The sequence below is a fragment of the Sphaerodactylus townsendi genome, linkage group LG15 (assembly GCF_021028975.2).
Source record: "Sphaerodactylus townsendi isolate TG3544 linkage group LG15, MPM_Stown_v2.3, whole genome shotgun sequence".
Taxonomy (NCBI): Eukaryota; Metazoa; Chordata; class Lepidosauria; order Squamata; family Sphaerodactylidae; genus Sphaerodactylus; species Sphaerodactylus townsendi.
The window spans coordinates 6,433,580-6,460,862 of record NC_059439.1 but is presented as its reverse complement, the minus strand read 5'-3'; the positions used below and the strand labels follow the sequence as shown (position 1 = coordinate 6,460,862).

Below are 27,283 nucleotides of genomic sequence, written 5' to 3'. Positions count from 1 at the left end.
GTTCAACAGTTGCTGCAGTGTTTTTTGGGGAATCGGAACGCAGACCAAGCATTTCCATCCTTGGGGTCATTATTTAATTCTCCATTATCTGTGGGCACAACCCTATTAAGATTTTGACTGACTCCGTTTCTGTGGCGTGGAACAGCTTTATCGATGCTCTGTCTGCTCCTGGTGATTTGTTCTTCCTAGTTGTGCTCAGCGCAGCTTTCACTTCGCTTTTTAAAATTGCAGTTTCTTCTTCATAAGATTCTGCTTTAAAGGAATCTGCCATCCTTTCATCTCCAGGCAGGCAAACCCTGACGTCCCACATCTATTCAGAGACGGCTGCCTCAGAAAAACACAGCCCTTAGCTAACCATATGTGCCATATGATTCAATTCAACGATATAGAGTTACAAAACAAATATAGGCTATGGAGTTAATATAAGAGATCTATTCCGGGGATCAGAGTTGTACAAGTATTTTAGTAAAGGATCCCAAACTTTGTAATAAGAACGATATGGTTCTTGAGCAACAGAAGTGTATAGGCCTATTGCTTCGGTACGTTGGATGCTGGAATAACCAGGATGTGACGGGAATGGCTATGCAACTTAGCTTACTTGCACTGGCTTTGTTGAATTCCTGTGCTGAATGTTCTGTAGCTTAGCTCTTTAATTATAAAAAAGCTGCTGACCCCTTCTCTTAGCCTTGATCAGATAATCGAGCCCCAAGAGGTCATTTCCTACCACCACCACAGCTGCCCTGCTATCAAATCTGCTGGCAGACAAACATTAACCCCTCCCACCCCCCCCACCCCCACCGCCCAGGTGCAGACTACAAAATACATGGAAGCCTGAGCCAACTCAGTCAAACTGTGGGAGGTGAGCAAGCATTTATAAGATGGCAGGAAGCATTTCTCTTGTAAGTGCTGCCAATGCTTTGTATGATCAAATAGGTCAGAACAGAGAGGGGGGATTGTTTTCCTAAAGAGGATTGGGGTGGTAAAAATCCTGGTGAAATTAAACAAAGAGTATTTCTTCTCAAGTCACAAACCATTATTTTAGGTGATGCTCTGTCAGTATCTCAGCATGTTTGTCTAAAGCAGAGATTCAGAATTAGACGGCTACATCGGAATTGCCCGGCACACTCACCCTGCCCAAACCAAAGTCCACCAATAAAGACAGGCTGTAGAAAGAGAAAGTGGTGAGTGGACGGGGGAGGGTAGTAGTGGGACCCTCCACACATGCACAGAGGCTGGATCGCAGCCTACCTGCATCTGTTGAGCTTGCTGGGAAAGCAGAGGTGCAGCTACAAGGGGACCGGGGGGGGGGGCGTTGCACCAGGCGCGCATCTGGTTGGGGGGCAGCAAAAATTTCAGGGTTTTTTTTGTATTTTTAGAATGATTCAGTTTTCAGCCTGCAGGGGGTGCAGTTTTTAGGTTAGCACCACCAAAATTTCAGGGAGTTTTCGGAAGACTCTCCTGATGATACCATCCAAGTTAGGTAAGGTTTGGTTCAGGGGATCCAAAGTTATGGACTCCCAAAGGGGGTGCCCCATCCCCCATTGTTGCCAATGGGAGCTAATAGGAGATGGGGGCTACACCCTTGAGAGTCCATAACTTTGGATCCCCTGAACCAAACTTCACCAAACCAGGCTGGTATCATCAGGAGAGTCTCCTAAAGATACCCTGAAATTTTGATGTTGCTAGCCTAAAAACTGCGCCCCCTGCAGGCCAAAAACAGAAAACGCTAAAATATACAAAAAACAAACCTGAAATTTTTGCTCCCCCCGGCCCGGACCTGGTGCAATGCGCACCCCAAAACTGGGGGGGGGAGGCAAAACTCAGGCTCCATTTTCCCTAGATACGCCTCTGTGGGAGTGTCAGAACCTGCAGGCTCAAGAACCAAATGGCCCATCGGGAAAGAGCTGCTGACAAGCCAGCCAGGTCAGCAGAAAGGCCTATTTATATCAATGGTGTCTTCAAAAAGGCTGTTCTTAAGCTCAACGGGAGATCAGAACAACTCATATTTAGGCTAGATCAGGGGTCCCCGATGTTGTACCCTTGGGTTGCCACAGGAGGCCACCAATGCCTTTCTCTGGTACCTAAGTGTTTTTAGTAAGTGGGCAAAATCAGGTAGGACTTTTGCTCAGCAAGGCTTTATATATACATGGATAGTGATGGAGTACTGGAGAGAGATCTGCATTTTGTGGCAGTCTTGGAATTATATGAAGACTCCAACAGCGTGGGTCTAAGTCAGGGGTCTGCAACCTGCGGCTCTCCAGATGTTCATGGACTACATGCTGGCAGGGGCTGATGGGAATTGTAGTCCATGAACATCTGGAGAGCTGCAGGTTGCAGACCCCTGGTCTAAGTCTATGCAGAGTGCCACCTGTCAGACCATGCGAGAATGGAGGAAGAGCTTCCAGAATAGGGGTGGAGAGGGGATGTGACTCCCAGAGTTTCTCTTGCCAAACGTGCCCACCAGTAGGTGAGCAGCCAGATCTGGCATGAACTTTGGATCCATGGATCCACTACACATGAACAGGATAGCACACAGAAACACCCACTGATAACTGCCCTGTGGCAGTTGTCCTTCACACACAACCCCCTTAACGGCAACAGATGGTCCCAAAACAAGCCCCGCACACTGGTGCCACCAGGCCTGACAGTTCAGCTGGCAGCCTCAGCACTGGCAAACTCAAAGATCATTGTGAGCAGACAACACCTGGAGGGGCACTTCCCCAAATCTGCCCTCTACTTCTCCATGTGCTCCATGAGAAAGTTTTGGGGGACTAAACTTTCCACTTCCACCTAGCAACCTGACTTACTTGTTAACTGCCCCCCACCCCCCGGATGACCTGTGGTTACCAGGACTCCTGACAACTGGATGCTTAGAGCAATGTCTTTGCCATTGAAAACACCCACACAGCAGAGGAGGTAAATCAGCCTGCTTAATTTGCCCATTCTCCTTCGGTCCCTGTGATGGAGCTTTTCTGCCCACGCAAACAAGCACAGAACTCCTTTTGCAATTCATTCACTTATCTGGCACTGCATGAAGCTCACACAAAACTCAGTGTTCCCAGGCCTGCAATTCATCAGCCTCCTACAGGTCCACCCATCTCTTTCCTCACTCAACCACCACAGTATCTATTCCTATTTTATTTATTTTTATTTTACTGCATTTATCCCCCACTCCCAAGGGACCTAAAGCTGCTTATGTTGTTCTCCTTTCCTCCATTTTATCCTCATAACAACCCTGTGAGGTAGGTGAGAAGGCGCGACTAGTAAAGCAAGTGACCCCTGGCAGGGTGAGAAATCGAACCTGGGTCTTGGGAATTCTAGTGTGACACTATCCCAGAGTTATCCAACTCTGGCGCTTCAGATGTTCATGGACTACAATTCCCATCAGCCCCTGCTGAAAAGCAGAGAGAAACCAATTGGCTTGATGCCAGCAGGGGCTGATAAGTGTGAATCCATGAACATCTAGCCTCAGAGTATCTGGCACCTGCTCTATCCACTACACCACGCTGGCTCTACACTGAAAACCTTTAAAGGATTTCTCTCGCCTTCTATATAGCCCAGTTAATAGCAATACTTCTCTTATTGCTCTGTGGGATGTGAGGTGGAGGCAATACTCAATTTGATCAACTCCTGGTCTTCATATTTTCAAGTGGACACTTCAGTTCTTGTTTTTTTCAGAATTCCAAAGATGTAACTTGACACCTTTTTAGCCATGAAACCGTGCTTAGCATTTGACAGGGGATGATTACACAATGTATGTGTTGCTGCTGCTGTATTTTAATTAATTTCAATGTTTATATATATATTTTATTACTGTATTTTATGTGTTGCCTATTGGTCTAACTGTTCACCGCACAGAGCCCTTTGGGGATTAGGCGGTATAAGAAAACTAATAATAAATAATGTGGCCTAAAACAGCTCGTTTGCAGATTCTTTTATGTTAGCTTCAGACAATCCTGCGTTCTATTTCCTGCAACCTCAATGTAGGAAAAGCAGTGATTGGAGTCAATTTATTTCGCAAGACAGGGAAACTTCAGGAGCATTCTCAGCTTTTCTCAAACTTACTTTGCTGTGAAGTTTTGGGGAAAATAGCCAAAAAGCTTGAATGACTGGAATGTCACCTTTACTGCTTCCACCTGGAGCTCCCATTCTCACACCCACCTGCACAAACTGGTGTAGTAGAAATCTGTCAGCAACTCACAACTTGGTCTAAAGCAAGTCTGTCCATTAGTAGCAGGGCAATAAGAATCTATCTTACAAAGAAGCAGAGCAAGATCTTTCTTGCCAATACTTCCATGAAATCTACTCCTTCCACCTGAATCTGCCCTATTTGCAAAAGCTTTGTCATATGCTGTTACTCACACAGGGGCTTTGAAACCAACTGTTACTTTCCCCAAAAATATCAAACATATTCCCTTCTTCTGGCCGACTCAAGATGTATGTATCTTCTTCTCCTCCCTTTACTCCATCTCTTTTCACCACCAAAAGTTTGGTCCTCATTTAAAACCAATTTCCTGGTATACTTAGTGAAAGATGCCATAAACATTTACATCATATCAATGATACAATATTGAGGTAAAAGAACAAACTGTATAAGAACAAATGAGGACTGTACATTTGGTGGTGGTGCAAGTCCCCAGTTTAAATCTTGCTTCCCACATAAATTCATTAAACAGCTGTGAGCAAGTTACTATTTCTCAGAATCAGCCCCCAACAAGCAGTAGGGAATACTGTTAATTACCTTATAAGGTTGTTGCAGGGATCCTTTCCATATTACTGTACATTGGCATATGCCATCTCTACACAATTCCAAAACTCAAGGTTATACACAAAGTGTTCCCAAGAGACCTCTCATGCAAACCCCAAACCAGACACCACCTGTTTAACATCAGGGTCATGATGCATGTAAATTATTACTGTTATTACCGATCAGTAGCTGCCAAGCATTCAAACAATATATTGTCGAAGGCTTTCATGGCAGGAATCACTTGGGTGCTGTGTGGTTTCCGGGCTGTATGGCCGTGTTCTGCTAGAACACGGCCATACAGCCCAGAAACCACACAACATTCAAACAATATATCTATTTTATCTGTAATTCATTATCACTGAATCAAGGCAAGTTACCAAATATAAAACAATCCAATAAAAACAGTATAAGAATAAGGCATGCAATAAGCAATGATAAAACTGGGTCATAAAAACAAGAAGAACATTCTGTAAAAACAAAGTAATCGTCACAACACGTGGAACAACCACTGTGATATAGCAATTGGAAGTAGGATCTGGGAGACCCTGGTTCAAATCCCCATTCTGCCACTGAGGTTTGCTGGGCAGCAGCCATACATTTTAAGCCTAACCTACTGATTAGAGTTGTTGTGAGGATAAAATGGGCGGTAGAAGAATAACAGAAGCCAGCTGGGTCTCCATCAGGGAATAATGTGGGGTATATATAATAAATAAAGACTACAATTCTAATTCCTTGTAAACAACTATCTTGGCCTTAAAAGGATGCACTTTGAGTCAAGAGGCATTCTTTAATATAATGGGACAATGATTGCAGGTCAGGAATGACACAATGTAGAGACTAGCAAACTGAACAGCAAATCCACAGTTCAAGTCTCACCTCTGCCATGAAATCCCCAGAATCCCTATGCAGGACACATTCTCTCAAGCCTTCCTCTGTGATATGGGAGCAATTACAACACTAAACTGCCTTACAGGGAGGCTGCAAGAATTACAAGATGCTGTACGAGAGCCGGCGTGGTGTAACAGTTAACAGCATCTGACTAGGACTAGAAGACCCAAATTCAAATGCCCAGTCTACCATGGGAGGTAGCTGCATGACTGTGGGCACACTCTCAGTCTCGCAAACCCCAGAAAGGGGGAGAAAGTTGTAAACCACTTTGGATTTCCCACACATTAAAATTGGGCTGTAAATTAAAACTCAAAAAATTGGACACTCAGGAAGCATGCCTAGGGTGATTTCTGTTTAAAAATCATTGCCTGAATCATCTTATAACACTCACAATAACCCTGCAAGGAAAATCAGAATTATTATCCATGGGTTACAGGTGAGGTCTCTTTTATTTAATTACAGATGACACCTGTAATAGGTATTTAATTAAAATACCCGTATGCTGCCTTTCCGCGCAACTCACAGGCAGCAAATGGTCACAACATAACAATTAACTTTAGAATGCAAAATATTACATTAGTTTTTGAAAATTAAAAAAAAACATGTATATAAAATGCATCATATGCCAAAACAACAAAAGGTGTGTGTGTGTAGTGGATCAAGCTAATTAAACCAAAGAATACCAACGACACCCAAGCTGCTGGCTAATGAAAAACCAATTATAATTAGATGAAAAGTGCTCAATTTAATAAATTTTATACATGAAGGTATAAAAGCCACATAACAAGCAAACAAAAGGACAGACAATAGTATGTACATGCACATATATGTGCTAACCAGCTGGCAAACAATACAAACGTCCTCTTAGGGGAAAAAAAATCAGAATGCAAAAATAAGCAGTAAGTCTTTAAGTATTCCAGGTAAGCAGAACAGCCACAATAATAAATGTGACATAACAGTACACATAGGATTTTCAGGATGACCCGCACTTTGCTGGGGGTGGCTTGTTCAGCAGGGCACAGATTTTATGGATTTGCCCAGAAAGGACTCGACATGGCAAGACTCAGGCAGTGAAGGGCAGCTTCTCTAAAAGCTCCCAACTACTGGGCTAAGTGCAAACAGATGTCTTCTCGTCAATCACATGATGCCTACCATTGCTACACTTTAACATGTATCGTGACAATTAGGAGGTTGAGGATTTGGGATGATGGGTGCCAGCTCTGGGCTGAGAGATGGGGGAGGATGCAGATGAGGGACCCCAGTGGGTGTGATGCCACAGAATCCACTTCACAAAGCGGCCATCTTCACTGGGGGAAGTCACAAGTTGTAATCTCAGGAGATGTCCAGCCACCACCGGGAGGTTGGCAACCCTGTCTGGTATTCATCACAATGATGTCCTGCCCTTGCATGCAGCAGAGGAGCGAGGGGCTCCAGATCGGACACTTACCAGGCTAGCTCCGACCTCATCCCGGGCCTCACTTTCCGCCCCTAACAGACACCAGGGCCACAAGGCGGAAGCAAACCCTCACGGCAGGAACCGGCCACCACTTCCGCTCACATGACCCCGGGGCCTGTTAAAGTGGCATCGAGCATCCGGCGTCCTAGAAGTCTCGCCCCGTTCTCTTGCCTTTCTATTGGTCGTGTCTCTGATTGGTCACTCTGCTCTGAGAGGCGGAGTCAAAGGTCGGGACGCGAAAAGTCCCGCCAATTCTGAGAGAAAACCGCCACACGAAGTAGGCGGGGCCAGAAAGGGAAAAGAGGGCCGTCTATTGGCTGATTGGGCAAGAGGGTGGGACAAAAAAAGAGGAAGGAATTGTGCTCGGTTATTGGCTGAGGTGAAGATCAATGTGGAGATATGCAGGGTTGAGCTCCACTCCCTGATGTGGTAATTTGTTTTCCAGATAAGGTTTGCTTTAATCTTTTAAAAAGAACCCCCCCCTCCTGACTTATTCCAATCTTTCAAATGAAAAAAAATGGAAATTTATGGGGACATTGAAAAAAAATACTCCTATGAACTGGTTGTGGTGGGCTTCCCAGGCTGTGTGGCCGTGGTCTGGTGCATCTTGTTCCTAACGTTTCGCCTGCATCTGTGGCTGGCATCTTCAGAGGTATATCACAGAGAGAAGTCTGTTTCACACTGTGTCCAGTGAGAAGGGAAAGTTTAGTGGGGTATATATTGTCCATGTCCCAGGGTGGGGAACCAATCATTAAGTGTTTGGGTGGGACTTGCTATGCAAAGGTGTGATTGAGTGCATTGTATTGCTGGTGGGGTTATCAGTCCATTTTTTAAGTACTGGGAGCCAGGCTTTGCTAATTTTTAACGTCTCTTCTTTCTTATTGAAGTTGTCCTGGTGTTTGTGAATTTCAATAGCCTCCCTATGCAGTCTGACATAGTAAGCTTCTGAATTGTCCAGAATTTCAGTGTTCTCAAATAAAATATTATATCCAGTTTTGTTTAACACATGTTCTGCAACTGCAGATTTTTCAGGATGGTTAAGCCGACAGTGTCTTTCGTGTACCTTAATACGGATCTGAATGCTGAACCACAAAACGCAGCATTCAGCAAGTTCCACCCAAACACTTAATGATTGGTTCCCCACCCTGGGACATGGACAATATACCACACTAAACTTTCCCTTCTCACTTAGACACAGTGTGAAACAGACTTTTCTCTGTGATACACCTCTGAAGATGCCTGCCAGAGATGCAGGCGAAATGTTAGGAACAAGATGCACCAGACCACGGCCACACAGCCCAGAAAACCCACCAGAACCAGTTGAATCCAGCCGTGATAGCCTTCGACAATACATTGTTCCTTAAGTTTACTAAGTATGACGCTTAGGTTACAACCCATCAATCATCAGTGACTAGAACACGCTGTATAAAACTCTGTGCTTTTGTTTGTATATGACTATGTACTAGCAATGAAACTGAGTTTTTAAAACAGTTTGAACCAGCTGACTTAAAATAGGCCAGGTGGCATTTCCTGGCTTCTATCTGTTGCGGAATACACCCTTTGGCCTTGACCCAAGAAAAAGAGCAGAGACAACATAATCCGGAGCGCCTAGTGCTTAACCTGTGAGCTAAGCCTTATGGCAGGGAGTTCTGAATGCACAGTGGATTCCTAACTGCTGTTTCCTTCGCCCCACATAGCCACATAATGCACATGCAGCAAACTTTTGTGCACCTGGTCTGACCAGCTCTTCACATAGATTAATTGATTATAGGCAATTGACATATTGTAGTGAAGACGGACACTCCTTAGAAATGGTCATTGTTCTTTCTGGATTAAAATTTATTTGCAGCAAAACCCCACTCATTGACCTCTGCCACACATATGGCCAAGCAAAGTTTTCACAGCTAGTAAATCTGTTTATGCAGATGTGTAATCTACCTTTGCATGCCATCTGGGCTGGGTTTTACCACAAGCTCTTGGCACACCTTTATAGAATGTACTTTTGTTCAATCTAAACTGGAGCAACTATTATTTATTTATTTATTTATTTATTAATTCGGCTTTTATACCGCCCGATACCCGAAGGGCTCCGGGCGGTGAACAGCAAGGATTCAGAGACAACAGGAGCAAAACACATATACAATATAAAGACATAAGCTCCATCTCATGTCAGCACTAAAATAACCTAAAACCAGCAGAAACAAATTAATACATAAAAGCATAAAAGCAGGCGTCCAACCTCAAATTTAAAACCTACCCCCAGAAAAAAGGGGGGGACGGTAGGCCCCTCAATATGAGGGGACCCTGATGTAACAGCCCTGAAAACCAGAGGGGCAATAAGAGAGCAGTAGGGGGGGCACCATATCCAGCTGACCCAGACACTCCCAAAGGCCCGGTGGAACAACACACAGTCTTTACAGGCCCTCTGCGGAACCTTCACCCAAGGTCCTGCACGGGGCCCAGTTGACAGTTGGAGGAAGGGTGTTCCACCAGGCCCCGGGGAGCCAGTGCTGTAAAGTCCTGGCCAGCGTGGAGGCTCAACCAGCATCATAGAGGGGCCAGGGGATCACCAGCAAATTGGCCTCTACTGATCGCCCAGAGAGGCCGAGTAGGAGATATAATGGGGTGATCGCGGTCCCGAAGGTAACGAAAGGAGTCCCAGGTCAGCTGCTAAGGTCCTTAAAGGTCAAAACCCACACCTTGAAGATGATTCGAATTGACTGGAAGCCAGGTGCAGCTGGGCGCAACACAGGCTGAATATATGGTCTCTAAAGGCGCCTCCTGTGAGCAGGCGAAGCCGCAGCATGCTGAGACCAGCTTTAACTTCTGAATCAAACACAAGGGAAGGCCCGCATACAGCGAGCTACAATAGTCTAGCCTAGAGGTGCCCGTTGCATGGATCACAGTGGCCAAGGTCCATTTGGGGAGAGAAAGGGGGCCCAGCCGCCGGGCCTGGCAGAAGATGGAAAACGCAGTCCGGGTTGTAAGGGCCACCTGGGTCTCCCATAGAAAGAGATGAATCCAGGTGGACCCCCCAGACTTTCTGCGAGACGAGGAGGAGGTCGGCGCCAATGAGACCCCCCTCCCACACCGGGCGGGCTGGAAATCCCAGCCCAGCCTCTCCCTCGCATGGCCCAGCCAGAGGACCTCCGTCTTCGATGGATTCAGTTGCAGCCTGCTCTGTTTCCAAATCCAACCAGCTACCGCCTCCAAAACAATGCTGGGAGAGCCACAGAGCGTGATCGCTCCCCCCCTCCATCAAAAGAATGAGCTGGATGTCATCAGCATACTGATGACAAATCAGCCCAAAGCTCCATACTAACTGAGAAAGGGGGCGCATATAGATGTTAAATAACAGCCCGGGGATAACAGTGCCACCTGAGGTACTCCGCAACGAAGCGGGCACCACCGGGAGGCTTCCATCCCCTCGCGACCTCACTTACTGGCTCCGGCCCCGGAGAAAGCGAGGCAATCCACTGAAAGGACAGGTGCCCCGCTTTACCCCAGAGGCGGCCAGGCGGTGGGTCAAAAGGTGCGTGATCGACCATATCAAATGCCTAGCGGTAAGATCCTAACAAAACCAGCAGCGCCAATCCGCCTCGATCAAGAGCTGTATGCGGTGAGCACATCCGTGATGGCATTAATGCGTGAGCAGTCTCTCGATCTCCATGCCCCAGCACGGAAGCCGGACTGGAAGGGATCCCGAGAAAGCCGATGTGTCATCCAGGGAAACCCTGAAGCTGCTCCAGCACCACTCTTCTCAATTACCTTCCCAGAAGCGAAAGATTCGAGACGGGGCGGTAATTGGCCAGATCCACTCGGATCTAACGATGGTCTTTTTAAGAGTGGGCGGACCACTGCCTCCTTCAACTCCATCCAGGAAGAGACTCCTTGCTCAAAGGGAGCCATTGATGATATTCAACAGATGGGGTCGTAGCTCCGCCTGACAAGCTTTTATAAGCCAGGAGAGACACGGATCCAGAGGACAGGTAAGTAGGTCTAACAGCAGCCAAGGCCCTGTCAACAGCAGCTGGCATCGGAGAGCAAGGGAGAACTATGGGCCAAACTTGGGTGAGATTCAAGACGACAAGGGAGCCTCCAGTTCACTAATTGTAGACAACGTGGCAGGAAGGTCCATGAAGGCGGAGCGACGTGACTTTATCTGCAAAAGCTCATAAAAGCCTCTACAGCCAACAGCCAATCGATTGATTTGTGGACCTCTCTGATAAGGGAGGTCAAAGACCGAATTATCACGGAAATAATTGTGCCGGGTGGGAGCTAGCAGATGGCAAGAGAGGGAGGAAAAGAGCTCTCTTTGCCTCGCTTCGTTGCCATCCTCATAGGCCTTCATAAGCGTCCCTATAAGATGTTCGCTACTCGTCAGTCAACGAAGATTTCCTCCACACTCACTCTATTAGTCGTCCTAATGGCGCCCGTTTCATATGGCGCAGCTCCCTCGGTTATACCAGGGAGCCTGCCGAATCTGACCGGGCGAAGAGGATGCCGGGGAGCAACAATCTCGATGGCATCGGAGAGCCGGGAATTCCAGTCCCTCCCACCTGCTTCCATCGAGGTGTGCCAGCGGGTTCAGGGTCCCATTAAGAGCATTCAGGAAACCAAGTGGGATCCACTTAAGTCTCCGCGGTAGAACGCATAAATCAGCCCCTTGCCTACAGAGCGGGGTTATTGGCGCGACAAGTCCATCCGAACCTTCAGGGCATAATGGTCTGACCATGGCACTCTATCTGGTAGAGGATAATCGACCCATATCAACCTCCCTAACCCAAAGACCAAATCGAAAGCGTGTGGCCCGGCCTCTATGAGTGGGGCCAGAGTTTACCAGGGAGGCCAGGATGTCACGCATGGATTAGACACTCAGGTCCACAGCCGCTGTACATGAAGCTGGCGGTCAGCATGGACATTGAAGTCCCCAGGACAATAAAGCCTGGAGGAACCGCAATGCCCAGTCCGCCACCACCTCCAGCAGCCGTGGCAGGCAGTCCCTCGGCGCGCTAGGGCTGACCGGGTACACGCAAGAGGACTGCCATCCCTCTCCCGCTGGCCAACCACTCCTAGACCTAACACACTCCATGCCAGCTTGTATCTCTGGGACAGGGGCAGCCACTGAAGGGAATGGAATCCCGGATGAACAATGCACGCATACCTCCCCGGCCCTGGTGTTCGCGTGACGGTGGAAACATCGCATGAAACCCGGGTGGCGCTTGGTTTCAGCCCAAGGCTTAACCGGTCTCACCCTCAGCCAAGCACCCAAGTTTCGGTGATACAAGCCAGGTCCATCTGCTGGGCTTCGAGATAGTCGCGAAGCACAGTGGTTTTATTGTTAATGGACCTGGCATTGATCAACACCAGAGACGAAGCAGAGTAACCCTGAACCCCATCACCGCCGTCCCTAGGGATAGGTCGGAGGTCAGAAGGCGAACGAGCATAGCCATATCTCATTCGTCTTCTATCATATGGCCCCCGCCTACCGCTATATCTACCCCGTCCCATCAACACCGGGATCCCCAGCCCCAATTCAGGTGCCCCCATTGCTCAATATTACAGAATGTACCAAGGCCAATGGCTCTCTGTCATAGTTTGTGGAGCTGTTCAAGTGATCAAGTGGAAAAGGGAAGCTTGGGGCATAGGGATGCCAGCCTCCAGGTAGGATTGGGGGATACCTAGAATCCCAGCTCATCTCCAGACCACAGAGATCCATGGAGAAAATGGATGCTTTGGAGGGTGGACTCTGTGGCCTCCTTGTACCCCACTGAGGTGTCTGTCCTCTGCAGGCTCCACCCCCAAATCTCCAGGTGTCTCCCAATGTGGAGCTGGCAACCGTAATCCCCCCCCCCCCACCCAATCAGTGGTTGAAGAGGACCTGGGAAAACCAAGTGAACAAGAGTGTCTGGGACTCTTGAGAGTCTAACTGACCAATCTGATGGAGAGCTGCTCCCATTGAAATGAATGGGCTTAGATAGGAATAATTCACCTTAGGATTGTACTGTAAGACTTGCCACGTTGTTTCCTTCTTAGCCTTTAAAGTGACAAACCAAATTAGTTTCAGAATGCACTTTTTTTTGCATTTCTGCATCCCCAGGGCTCAATGAAGATGGAATAGCTAGGCTTAGCACATAGTTAGCAATTTGAGCTACCTGGTCTAGCAAACTAATGCTGGACCAAAGATGGTAGGGGAAATGAAAGGAGATCAGCATGTGTCTTTTCTTTTGGGGGAAAACAGTTGAAGTGCAGAGCTTCAGTTGAAAAAAAAATTACCAGCTACTTCTAAAAAGTATGTACACATGAGACAGAAGCGTGGAGGGCTTGCAACCAGCTTGCACACTTCTCCCACAAACGCAGTGCTGGCTGGGGGCAGAGTGTCACAATTTGTGTGCTGAGAAACTGTGACCCTGACACAGTGCAGGTTTTAGCTAAATGATTGGATGGTTGCTGGACGTTTATGTATTATAACCTCCCCCCCCCCAAAAAAAACACCTTTTTGGGTTGGGGGGGTTTACCTAAAAGGGTGGCAATACAAGGGAGCTAAAAAATCAGATCCCCCCCCCCCCATGCGGATTTTTTTCCAGCATTTTTTCGGGTCCATTCAGTCTGCAGTCTTAAAAAAAACCCTCTCCCTCCCTTTCTCCCTTGCCTGTAGTCAGGCCAAGCCCAGAGTTCAACTGTGGACTATTGGCTTTTGGGGGGGAAATTTCTGGGTCTATTAAACCCGAGGCCAAAAAATGCTGAAGAAAGTGGCCACTCCTAATAAATAACATGGCAATCTGAATAAATAACATGGATCCTCTGAAGATGCCAGCCACAGATGCAGGTGAAACGTCAGGAGAGAATGCTGCTAGAACACGGCCATACAGCCCGGAAACCACACAGCACCCAACATGGCAATCTACTAGCTCCTTTGAATTCCTAGGTTTTGTTTCAAAAGAAAGCCCAGAATTCAGAGAACTTAGAAGACACTTATAATATTATGGTGACATGTCACAGATTTTAAATCTCTGGCAGGGTTGGGCATGTGGAGAGGAAATGGCAGCCATGAATTCCATGCCAGAGACATACGGCCTATAGGGACATAGGGTCACCCATGTCCCCAGGTGCACACCATCTGGTCACTTGTGTGTGTGGGGGTGCCGGGCGCCCCCCATAACCAAAGAGTGTGCACCCCAGCTGCGTGGCACCAAGCCCCCACCCCCCCGACTGCACAAAGGCTGGGTGTGTGGCTCGGGGTGCATGGACCCATCCCCCAAGCCCTGCCCCCGGCCTCTATGCAGGCAGGGTTTAGGGGGCAGGCCATGCCCTGAGCCCCACCCCTGAGCATGGGTGGTCACGGGGAAGGGGGGGTGCCTGGAGAAGGAGTTTCTCTGGGCGCCATTACCCCCCGATATGCCTCTGTTCCATGCACAAGGAAGTCAAGGGAAAACTGCCACATGGGAACTCACTTACCCTTTTCTATTGGAATAAACAATGAGTATAGACTTCTTTTTAGGGCAGGCTGAAGCACACTGGGCCACGGTCTGTGTATGAAGCCGAGGGCTTAGGAGAACCATGACAAAGCAGCCAACTGGGCCGCCTGATCCTGTCACGCTGCATCCCGGCCAGAAGATAACAAACTGCTACACACTCTGGGCAGCGTTCGTGAAAAGAATCAAGAAATAGGCTAGTCTGGACGAAGAGAAAACATGACTGAAGCCCAATTTGAAAACAGCTCTTGCCTCTTCCAGGGGAAGAGTGCCAAAGAGCTGCCCAGCTTGACTTGCTTCCTCCTTGAAGGTGAAACGTCCGCTTGCAAGTACTTCTTTGACAAGAAAGCCTGCTGCTGTACACAGTCCCAGTGGGGAGCTGCCATGGAAATAAATCCCCCTTTTTGAACTAATGCAAAGGGACTGCTCTGTTGGGAGGGCGATTTTCTTGTTTATGGAGAGCAGAGGTCGGGTGGAGGGAAAAGCGGGCCTTAGATGAAAATCAGTAGACTTCCCATGGCCTGTAGCTCCATCATGTTTCAGAGGAAAAGAAGGGGCATTTATTTCAGGAGAGTGGTTCACAGTTTGGAAGCACGCACATCAAATAAACAAACGGGTTCTTTGGGATTTGGTAGCAGGATATTCCCTGCTACGGACATTTAAAAAATGTTAATTTTCAAAATATGTATTCAATCACGAGGTGGAAAGCCCATGTTCAGTTTTCAGAAGGCAGACGGTTGCAGATATTTTCATCTCCCCCCCACACACACACCACCCACTCCCAAAATATTCAAGTGTTGAGAATTTTAAGCAGCTCAAAGCAGCTCAAATACAGATCTCAAATAAATCAGGTGCCGTTCTTTCCTTGCAGAAGGAAAAACAGAAGATGTCAGCGAAGTTTTATGATAAAAGAGACAAGAGTTAGTTGGAAGAGAAAGCGAGCAGTCTGCTTTTGTTACTTCATGCCGTCTTTTGGTTCAGAATTCCTTGGGGGGGGGGGGGATCCTGATCCATACACTCAGCTTCACCCTAGGGCTGCCAGGCCTCCAGGGGAGCAAAGCGTGGTGTCCATTTATTTAAATAAAGCTGCTTAAATAAAGCTTTCCCAATAAAAGAGTTACCTGGGGCTAATAGCACTTAGCACACTAAAAATAATAATCAAACTGTCCCAAGCTTTTCTTTGTTCATTGATATTAGCCTTTGAATTTATTAGCTTTTTGGTTTTTCAGTGTTCAGTCTTTTGACTGTGAAGCCAAGAGACAGCTTGTATTTAGGAATACTGAGCTTTCTGCACTGCCCTGCTTATTCGTTGGATAAACTCCCTGGTGATCTCCCTAATTTACACTGACCTTAGCCTACGAAGATCAGTTCCCCTGGGAAAATTTGGGTGGCGTTCTATGGCAGTATGGCCAGTGGTGGGATTCAGCCGGTTCGAACAACTTCGGCAGATCCGGTTGTTGAAATGGTGCTTGTGAACAACCAGTTATTAAATTATTTGAATCCCACCACCGGATCCGGTTGTTAAATTATTCGAATCCCACCGCTGAGTATGCCCCCTCTGGCCCTGACCTGGATAGCCTAGGTGAGTCTGATCTTGTCAGATCTTAGAAACTAAACAGGATCAACGCTGGCAAGTATTTGAGTGGGAGATCTCCAAGGAACACCAGGATTGTGACACAGAGGCAGGCAATGGCAAACTACCTTAACTGTCTGTTGCCTTGAAAATCCTACAGGGGTCGCTGTGAGAACTTGATGGCATTTAAGAAAAACAACAGCAGGGGTCCCTCCCAAGCCCAAACCCCATATTGTCAGACCCTCCCCCCAAACATCTAAGCATTTTTCCAAACCAGAGTTGGCAACCCTATTTCCAGCCCAGACTTCTGCTCGACCTACTGGCCATGCTAATCAGCTCATGCACTTACAGTTAACTTAAGGGGAGAGGGTGATCCAGGACCTGAAGAGCTGTGGAAAGCGGCCTTTCTGTGAGTCTTCTGGGCTGATGTAGGAAGGAAGAGCAGGTCACGTCATCGGTTGGCAGCCTCCCCTCCCCATTCCACACGCCATAAAACACACACTTGAAACACTGCACTTATTTACAAAGCTTTAATAGACCAGCGAGGCACACAGGAAGAGGTGTAGGTGTGTGCGGGGGAGGGGGTCAAAAGGCAGAGAGAGAGAGAGAAAAACAACCATTTCGGTTATGCAAGTGGATTGGACCTTGCGTCTTCTGCTTGGGGAGGTGTGAACAGAACATGGGGTCGGGTGGGAGGGCAAGGGTGTCAGTACTGTTTATGCTCCCAATCTGAACCCAGCGTCAAGATATCAGGTCATTTGTACATTTTCAAATTCAGTTTCCAGCAAACTCTCATCCAACTGCCCGAATTCCTTGGCTTCGTTCAGGGGGCCCCAGCCTTTTTGAGCCTGTAGGCACATTTGGAATTCTGACCCGGCACGGTGGGGTGCAGCAACAAAATGGCTGCCACAAAATGGCTGCTGCCAAAGGAAGTGTATGCAGAAAACAGTTGGCAGGAGCCAGAAAAGATGTTGCTGGGTGTCCTAGTGCCGGTGGGAACCCCTGGCTTGGATAAATGAAACTGGAATCCAGTGGCAACTTACAGACTCGTGCAATTTGTTCCAGCCTACGATTTCATGATGCAGACTTCACTGCATAAGACATGCCCAACGCTGCACTTCATGCCCTTTGGGAAGTCAGCCCTGAAATGGGAAATTCTACTGGAATAAACTGTGTTGACTTGTACGGTGATTTTTGGGTTAACTACTAAATAAACATACTGACTGACCTGTACGGTGTCACTGGGCCTTGCTGCAAACAGACTAGCATGGCTACCCTTCCAGAAGATTCCCCTGGATACTTAAGATTATTGGCTTAGTTAAGGCCACTGGTCACTGGCCTCGTAAAACATGGTTGTAGAATTTCTGATTCATAGGGTTGCTGGCTGTGGCTAAGGAAATTCCTGGAGAGGTGGGGGCAGAGTTTGGTGAGGTGGCAGAGCTAAGCCGGAATGTCGTGCCATAGAATCCACCCTCTGAGTTGGGGAATTCCTGAAAATTGAGGGGGGTGGGGAGTGGATCCTGGGGTGGGAAGGGTTGCGGTGGGGGAGGAAGGGACCTCTGGTGCAGGGTATAATGCCACACGGTCTTCCATTCAAAGCAGCCATTTTGTCCAGGAAGGTGGCTCCCCTCTGCCATTTGTCACCAGCATCTGGCCACCTGCCTCTGACCTTGGAGGATTAATTCCCTGCTGCTGTGCCTTCTAGGTGCCCTTCCTTCTCCCTCCATGCTAAATAATTCACTGAACACAAACCAAAGCACGGTCAAATGAAACACAAAGTTTAGAACAGAAAAAAAACCGAATAAAAGAGAAAGTAAATGATTCAATCTGTCTAGGTAAATGGGAGTTTTCTGCTGACGGACGAGTCTCCCACTAGCTCTACTCTTCATTTCTTCTGCTAGGTGGTTGTGCGGATAGGGGGTGGAGAGGAACGGGTTTCCAGGTCAACGGCACGAGGAGGTCTCTCTTCCCATCCAGACTGACTCAGTTCCATGACGTGATCTGCAGAAGGACAGCAAAAAAAGTTATATAGAAAAGTTCGCTTGAATATCACAACATATTGTCTTATTGTTCAAAAAGCACCCAGAATTCTTCTCTTCCACTTGTTGCTTTTCTATGTATTTCTTTTGTGCCAACTTTGTCACCGCCCAGAGCCCTTCAGGGGTTGGGCGGTCTATTAAGTCTAATAAAATAATAATAAAAATAATAATAACTTTGGCCTTTGTTATTTTATGTTCATTTTACTCCTTGCCAACTGAGCCAAAAGGCAGGAGATATCATGAACAGAAAAAGAGAGAGGAAAAATGTATTGTCAAAGACTTTTCACGGCCAGAATTTGCTGGGTGTTTTGGATTTTCTGGGCTATGTTGCCGTGGTCTAGTAGTTTTTGCTCTGAATGTTTTGCCCACATCTATGGTTGGCAACTTCAGAGGCATGTCACAGAAAGAAGTGAGCAATGGAGAGAAACACATCTTACCATGATATGTCTCTGAAGATGCCAGCTGTCGATGCAGGCAAAATGTTAAGAGCAACAATTACCAGACCACGGCCACACAGCCCTAAAACCCACAACACCCAGAGGGCAAAAAAGTCAAGAAGAGATATGGTAAGGACTAAATATGTAAGATATCCTGATGACAAGTAGATTCAGGGTTCAAGTGGAGAGAAACTGGCCGGCTGCTGTGTGAAATAAGTATGCTGGTTCATCTATTCCGGACTAGATGGGCTATTGCTCTGACCCAGCAGGGGTCTTCATGCATTTTTGTGAACTAGAACAGAAGTCCCCAGTTGGTTCTGGTGGGTGCCTTTGTGCCTACTAACATGTTCTGTGGCTAAGAGCAGGTGGATTCTAATCCAGAGAACAGGATTTGATTCCCCACTCCTCCACTTGAGTGGCAGAGTCTTATCTGGTGAACAGGATGTGTTTCCGCACTCCTACATTCCAACTGGGTGACCTTGGGCTAGTCACAGTTCTTTGGAACTCTCTCAGCCCCACCTACCTCACAAGGTGTCTGTTGTGGGGAGAAAAAGGGAAAGGAGTTTGTAAGCCACCTTGAGTCTCCTTACGGTAGAGAAAGGTGGGGTATAAATCCAAACTCCCCTTCTTCTCTGTTGCCTTGAGATCAGTTGTTAATAGCGAACGATCATCAGCTGCCACCTGGAGGCTGGCAACCCTACCCCACCCACTTCCTAGAAAACACCTGGTGGGGGCCATGGTGTCCAAGGTTTAGGCATCCCTTTGTGGTGCTTTGCCATTGCCTGGGACAGAAAGAGCCTTCCCGTTCTACCACCTTACCTGCAGGAGGTGGGTCTCCCTTCTCCAGCTCCTCCTCTGCCCCCTGGCTCTTTGGTCCCCCTTCTTTGGCACTTTCTTTCTCAGACTCATCAGGGTCGCTGGGCTCCTCTCGCACCTCCTCTACAGATCCAGCAAAGGAGACTTTCTGCCCACCTAAGGGGACCAAACCTCAGTGACAAACAAGAAAAAATATTCTTGGTCCCCCAGGCCTCCTCTGGTTCACCTTATCTCTGCAGTCATGAGCATTCCCGCTTCACAGTCAGCCGAACAAACCTTGCCTTAATTTCATTCTGTGGACTGAGGCCCCCTCCTTGATTCTTCTCCTGAAGGCAGGGGTGTCCAACTCTAGCGCCCCAGATGTTCACAGACTATGATTCCCATCAGCCCCTGCCAGCATGGCCAAGGCTGAAGGGAATCGTAGTCCATGAACATCTGGGGCGCCAGATTTGGACACCCCTGCCTTAAGGAGTCCAGACAGAGGAGCAATTCTATAATTGGTGCATTGATTGCAGTCGGGTTAACAAAAGAAGAGCGGCACCTGCTGACATAGATGGTCTGTGAAACTGCTGAAGAAATGTCACAATGGACAGCTGAAGGGAGGGAGGCCCAAATATGTTCTGTATGCCCACACCGGTGTCTAAACACTTGTTGCGGCAGGCTCTGAAAGATGTGAGTTCATTTGCCTTATGCCAGTGTGCACGTGGGGGGTGGGGGTGGGGGGGGGGAGATGACAGGGAATGAATACAAGAAATACAGGTGCATGTTCTGAAAATGTTGCACTGAAGCAATAGAATTCTGCCTCCCCAAAACTGAAATCTGTGACCTATATAACTTTGCAAACTATGAATATCTGCCTATTCTTACTGGCTTTTCATAACCTGCCTTTGCTATTCATATAGCAAGGCAAAGAGCTATACTGAGCAGCGCGGTTGCGGAGAAGATCCACAGTTCCGTTTCCATGGCAATAATAACTGGAGACAGTCAAGGATTTTTTGATTCTGTAGAGAATTGAAGGCGATATGGGGGGTGCATTTGGGATCGGAGTGCTGCTCTGCGCACCCTTGTCTCAGTTCACAGCTTTGTTAAGTCTTTGCAAGGCTTCAAGAAACCTGCAAACTCTTTTTGGCCTGAGTGGATCTCATGTAATGAGTGCATATATTATGGGTACAAAACTGCTAGGGAGGGAAGGCAGTGCGAGTGCAGTGCCTGATCTCATCCTATCTTGGAAATGGTGAAGGGTTGGTATTTGGAAGGGAGGCCGAGGAAGGCTCTGAAGGGGAAGGCAACGGCCAATCACCTCCGCTTCTCGCTTGCCTTGAAAACCCCTTGCTGAGGTTGCCATAAGTTGGCTGTAACTTGACAGCTCTTTACACACACACACACACCAACAAAACTGTGACCACACCTCCTCCAGTGATCTTAAAAACTATTTCTATCATCCAGACAAAATGGGTACCGCATGTCCCCGATGATCCAAGAGATCAATCCTCATCAACCCCTCTTACATCTGACACTGCGGGTCCCAAAGTTACCTTTCCGCTTCTGCGATTTGGAGAGAGCTGGATAGACAGGATGCTCCGATTCTTTGGGCTTATTTTCCAAGACTTCCCGAGGAGACGTAATGAAGGTTGGGAGAGAATGGAGAGAAAAAGGAAAACTGAAGAAATGCCTTTCCACAAAAATGGACAGGGAAGGGGAGGTAATGGGATAAATAGAAGAAGCATACTGGTTGTTGTAGGTTTTCTGGGCTGTGGGGTCGTGGTCTGGTAAATCTTGTTCCTAACGTTTCACATGTATCTGTGGCTGGCATCTTCAGAGAAATGCACGCACTTTTCTCTGTGATACACCTCTGAAGATGCCAGCCACAGATGCAGGTGAAACGTTAGGAACAAGATCTACCAGACCATGGCCACACAGCCCAGAAAGCCCACCACAACCAGTTGAGTCCAGCCGTGAAAGCCTTCGACAAGACATTGAAGAAGCATACGGGGCTCCAGATCATTTTGCGCATTCTGCTCCTTGCTCTGTACGGTCTCATGAGTTTCTCTGCTGAGGACTAAAAGATTATGTATCCAGATTAGTATTGAGTGGGATTTTTGTATCCAGAAGCCCACAGCCTATTGGCCAAGCACCAGGAGTGGATCTACAAAAAATAGCACCCGGGACAAACTTTCAAACTGCACCCCCCACAACCTCTTGCGATCTGGATGTTATGCCCCTATTGATACACCCCAAGATCGCATTAGCCTTTTTTACTGCTGCGTCACTCTGACTGCTCATATTCAACTTACTGTCCGCCTGTATCCCAAGATCTTGTTCCCACACACTACTACTCAGTAGTGTATCCTTCATCCAGAGAGGAAGCGGGTTGGGAGGAGAAAGAGGGTGAAGAGAGAGAAAGGGGGAAAGAAAGGGGAGAAGAGAGAGCTTCGGTGGCAGGGTGCGGAAAATGTCACCCACGTCGTCCCCTCCGCAGCCATCGCTCCTGCCACAAAAGTCTATGGCTGCTTTCAATTGTTAATTTTTAATTTTAAAGCAACCATGGGCATTTGCAGCAGTGGGGTGGGCGAGGGGGGAGGCCAGGGAAAGAGCGCCCTCCCTGGCCTGTCTCCATACCCAGTCCCCTCCTGGCCACAGCACTGCTAGCCTAGAAGTAAATAAACCTTAATTTTAAAGCAACCACAAGCTTTTTGTGTGGAGGTGGTGGTGGGGACTTCCCAGGTGACTGGTGCCTGGAGCAAGAATCCTCCCTCGTCCCACCCTGCATGCACTGGCGTAATGCCCATTGGGCAAGGTGGGCAGCTGTCCAGGGCATCACCTTGTGGGGGGCATCAAAATCCTGGGTTCGTTTTTGGGTATTTTAGTGGTTTTCCATATTTGGCCTGCAGGGGGGCGTAGCTTTTTAGAGTTATGCAGCGCCAAAAAAATTTCCAGCGTGTATCATCAAGAGGACTGTCCTTATGCTACCCCCCCAAGAGTTTGGTGAGGTTTGGTTCAGGGACTCCAAAGTTATGGACTCCCAAAGGGGGTGCCCCCTATCCCCCATTGTTTCCAACGGGAGCTAATAGGAGATGGGGGCTACAGTTTTGAGGGTCCATAACTTTGGCCCCTGGAACCAAACTGCACCAAACTTCTTGGGGGTATCATTAGGCAGTCTCCTGATGTGAACCCTGAAAGTTTTGAGACTGTGCCTTCAGAGATGTGCCCCCACAGCCTGCAACCCCCATTGACAAGCAATGCAGAAAAACTCCAATGCAGAAACAAAGATTCTTTGGGCAAATTTCTAGGGATGTTCCTTTAGCAGAGGGTGCATTTTGATGTAGTCGGCACCAAAATTTCAGGGTATCATCTGGAGATGATGGCACCCCCCCAAGTTTGGTGCAGTTTGGTTCAGGGGGGCCAAAGGTATGGACCCTCAAAACTGTAGCCCCCATCTCCTATTAGCTCCCATTGGAAACAATGGGGGATGGGGCACCCCCTTTGGGAGTCCATAACTTTGGACTCCTTGAACCAAACCTCACCAAACTTGGGGAGTAGCATAAGGACAGTCTCCTGATGATATGCTGAAATTTGGTGCTGATATGTCTAAAAATGCACCCTCTGCAGGCACCAATGTCCTGGTGCAAAAAAAAATTGGTCGTGGTGGAGTGGCCGCCCATGGCGGGGGCCCATCCAACTCAGGTTTTGCCCAGGGCTACAGTTTGCCCAGGGCTGCCTTGTTACGCCCCTGCCTGCATGGCAGGGGGTTGGATCTGATGGCCCTTGTGGTCTCTTCCAACTGTATGATTCCAGGATTCCCCTTCCTTATGACCTTGACAAGCACCCTCATATTAAAGCAAAATACCACAACCCAGTGATTGCCATCTGAAGGTATAAAAAGACAAAAACTCTATGGTTCTTCTGCAGTTCGTTTTTGTGGCACCATCTATTGTAAGAAAGGGGCTTTAGACCTTTTCGGTCAACATCACACAAACAAGGAGCCTATCAAGCGTGTGTGATCGGAGCTCATGCGTGGTTCTCCTGATGCACGGGGTCGCCACTTCTTGCCAACAGCGGCAGCATATGTATCTACCAGGCCAACACAGCGTTAGCTCGTGATTTTTCAAGGTTTGCAATTATGTTTACTGAACAGGTACGTGCCAGCTAACTATTTATCTTCAGAGCCCTAAATGGTCCGAGGCCTTCGTATCTGCTGGACCACCTCTCTCCACATGTTTCCCAAAAGAGCGTGACACTCCACAAATGACAACCTGCTGGTGGTCCCCGGCCTGAAAGTTGTCCAGCTGGCCTCAGCCCAGAACAGAGCCTTCCTGGTTCTGGCCCTAGCCTGGTGGAATGCTCTACCAAGCAGGGGTGTATCTTGGGGGATGGGGTGGGGGGCTCGAGCCCTTCGGGGATGAGGCGGCCTATAAATCCAACCAAATAAATAAATAAATAAATGACCCAGGGACCACTTGGATTTGTTATGGTGGGGGTGCAGATTTGTGGGGGTTGGCGCAAATTGGGGGGGGGGGGTGGGTTGGAAATTTAGTACTTGCCCTGGGCACCATTTTGCTCAGGTACGCCATTGCTGTCAGGTGAAACCTAGACCCTGGAAGACATAGTACAGTCTTACAGGGTCTGCAAGATAAGAGTTGTTTTGCCAGGCCTACTGTTGAGGCAGCAGCTGTATCTATCCGTCTACTCTAGCCAGCTTCCCCTCCCCTTCCCTGTGTGAATGTGGACTTTATCAGCAGGTAACATCTTAGGTTGTTTGTCGCTGTGAGGAGTTTAACAGAGTCAGGATAACAGCTTATTGATTTTATTGTTATATTTTAATGTTGTAAGCCACCCAGAGCTTGTATGGGGAAGAGCGGCCTATAAATAGAATAGAATACAGTAAAAGAAATACAGTGTCCTTAGTTAGGCTCCTGGAGTGCCTGAATGTAACATCCGGAAAGGGCTTTTGCTTGCGGGGCCTCGGGGGATGCCCATTCCTGTGAAATGGGAGAATATAACGCCGCAGCATTGTGCGACCTTGTCAGTCCATGGACAGGTGAGCGCTAAACAGCGCTGGCTGCATCTGGTGACCTAGTTCAGTGCATGCAGTTGATGCTCCAAGAATCAGAAGGAGTGGCATTTCACTCTGGCATTACATTCCAGCTACCCAGTTGTGGAGTTCAAGTCCAGCAGGACAATGCCAATCCAGGCATGTAAGGATGTGTGTAAGGATGCTACATGAAAACTGAAAACATGGCAGGAGCAATCTAGGTTTCCATGGTGTGTAGCAAAGTCAATGGCCTGCAATCTGATGTGCTCAAAACCAGTGGTCACTCTATCGAACTTGTCTGCCCGAATGAACCCATTTTTATTATTCATTTGCCCTTTCAAACTGTTGCTCTAAGCTCACCTGGTCAGTTCTGTTCTTAAGCATTCAGTGCAAAAATTAATTTCTGTCTCTGGAGAACAGCCTTTCTTACTTCTTAACCAACAATGTATCGACAGACGCAGTCCCAGACAAAGAGGACAGAAAGGCACCTGTATGTCTATTGGCTGACCATTTTGACAAGTGCTGCCTGTCATGCCATAATATATGTTTAAAAAGTACGTACTGAAATACCCTTTTTTTACAGAATTACAAAATGCCCAAAGGCTTCCTCCTTTACTACAGTTTTACCTCGAGTCTAGTGCTTATCACACTAATGGTGTAACTAAAGAAACCATGATCAAAATGCCATCTCTGGAGTGTGAAGAAATAGCATCCTTACCTGTGCATTGCCTTAACAAGGCGGCCTTGGTTCCTGAGCAGGTCTGAGATCCTGCAATATGGAACAAACTCCAATGAGCTGGGAGCAGAGTTGGCAACTTCTAGGAGGGGCCTGCAAATCTCCCAGAATTACAACTGATCTCCAGAAAAAAAGTTTAAGCCCAATGGCGCCTTTAAGCCGGCAAAGTTTTCTTCTTGGTGTAAGCTTTTGTGTGCACACAACAAGTTTATACCAAGAATAAAAATTCGTTGCTCTTAAAGATGCCACTGGCCTTAAACATTTTTCTGCTGCTTGAGGCCACCGTGGCTGCCCACCTGAACTGATCTCCTGCCGACAGAGGTCAGCCCCCCTGGAAAAGAAGTGACTGCTTTGGAAGGTGGACTCTATGGCATCCTATCCCACCGAGGTCCCTGGCCTCCCTACATCCTGCCCTCTCCAAGTTCTGCAGCCAAAATCTCCAGGATTTGAAACTCACGGCTGGCCACCTTAGCTAGGAAAGACAAGGTCAAGATATACTCCTCAGTGCCCAGTATACTTTTGCTACTAAACATAATATTAAACCATTGTAGCAGTATAACATTTTTTTAAAAAAGGAAACAAGTTTCTAGTCCCCATAGTTGTCAATCACAAGCTGCCTCTTCCCACTCTGAGTTTACGTATCCAAACAACATGCAACAGTCAAATTAAAACGGCTCTTCTTTTCCTCACCTGCTGATTGACTGATCGATTGATCGATCGATCGATCGATCGATCAATCAATCAATCAATCAATCAATCAATCAATCAATCAATCAATCAATCAGTAGTCTAATGCAGCCAGATTTCCATAGCTATTCAGATCCCCAATCTGTGCCTCAGAGCACCAGACACTTAGCCATCTTGGGTGCCAGACCTTTGCTCTGGAGCAATGAGAAAAAGTGTAAACTTGGACAGAGGGACTGGGGGCGGGAGAGAGAAGAGAATGCCTTGTATAGTAGCCACCTCTATCTTAATGCTCATTCCTGCCGGAGAAGAGAGATGGTTTCCTAGGACACTAGCGGCTTCTGTAGTGGGCTAAGGAGAAATGCTGTGTTGAGCTCATATCTGTATCTGTGAACGTTTACAGGTTCCTCCCTGACAGCAGAGGTGATAAATGAAGGGAAATGTATTCAGTACATGCCGTGCACCCCCAGTGAGTGGGATCCGTGGCAAGCAGCAGGAGAAAGCCCTTTAAATAGAATTACATCACCAAGGTAACAGCCTACGTGCTTGAGAACCACTTGACCTCAGAAACGGCACACGCCACACCCCTTTGAGATGTCACCCTAGGCGACAGCACATTAATATACGTTTGCTGGAAGAAACAGGGGGAAGGAATTCTGTAACTTCAGATTTGAAAGGACAGGGAGTCAAAATCTAAGTATTTATCAGGGATTGCAGATGCTCGGAGCTGAGGAACATCTGGAACAACAGTTTGGGATTCACTGGAACGTGTCGTGGGCCCTCCACCCAACACTTAAAAATTGTTTATTGCACTACATGGGACAAATCTGTTTCTTGGCTCAGTACTTTGTTGGAGAAGACCAAAGGTCCTCCTATCAGGGGTCTGCAACCTGCGGCTCTCCAGATGTTCATGGACTACAATTCCCATCAGTCCCTGCCATGAACATCTGGAGAACCGCAGGTTGCAGACCCCTGTCCTAGTTCAACCTGAGGGTGGGCTACACTTTTACAATGCTGGTGTCCCTCATATAGGCTGCGAATCATAAAGGTTTCTGATGTTTTAAAAACTATTAAAACTATGTTTTTAAAACTAAAACTATGTAGAGACCAGACATAGTTGAAGGCACACCCCTGCAATAATCTTCTATGTAAAAAAAGACAGCCATGATGCTGTGCGTTGACACTGGACTTCCAGAAACCAGAGACAAACTAAGCTTGAAGCTCATTTTATCTATTCCCAATGTCCACTGGTAGACTGGTTTTCTTTATCATTTCTCAAACCATCCAAGCTGGTTTTAAAATCTGTGGGGCAGGTAAATCTGTAAGCGAATTTTGTACAGTGTGAAATCCATTCTTTATTTTCTGTAACATGTATCTGCCCCAGCCAACTACAGACCTTA

The 27,283-nt window shown here is 47.6% G+C and overlaps 2 protein-coding genes across 4 annotated transcripts in view; both read right to left on the bottom strand.

Annotated features, from left to right (window-relative positions):
* Positions 1–7,238, bottom strand: part of STARD3 (StAR related lipid transfer domain containing 3) — a 49,683-nt gene extending 42,445 nt beyond the window's left edge. Inside the window, exon 1 of one of the 2 annotated variants that reach the window (XM_048517714.1) lies at positions 7,083–7,238. The gene's annotated coding sequence lies outside the window, so the exon portion shown is untranslated. The remainder of the gene's footprint in view (positions 1–7,082) is intronic. The other variant, XM_048517713.1, reaches the window with a different exon arrangement.
* A 9,417-nt stretch (positions 7,239–16,655) lies between these two features.
* The window catches only part of PPP1R1B (protein phosphatase 1 regulatory inhibitor subunit 1B), a 61,405-nt gene continuing 50,777 nt past the window's right edge, over positions 16,656–27,283 (bottom strand). Inside the window, exons 6-9 of one of the 2 annotated variants that reach the window (XM_048518210.1) lie at positions 25,182–25,232; positions 20,967–21,038; positions 19,435–19,587; positions 16,656–18,140 (exon numbers count right to left, since the gene is read on the bottom strand). In XM_048518210.1, coding sequence (XP_048374167.1) covers positions 18,037–18,140; positions 19,435–19,587; positions 20,967–21,038; positions 25,182–25,232 — 380 coding nt within the window. In that variant the 3' untranslated portion in view covers positions 16,656–18,036. The remainder of the gene's footprint in view (positions 18,141–19,434; positions 19,588–20,966; positions 21,039–25,181; positions 25,233–27,283) is intronic. The other variant, XM_048518211.1, reaches the window with a different exon arrangement.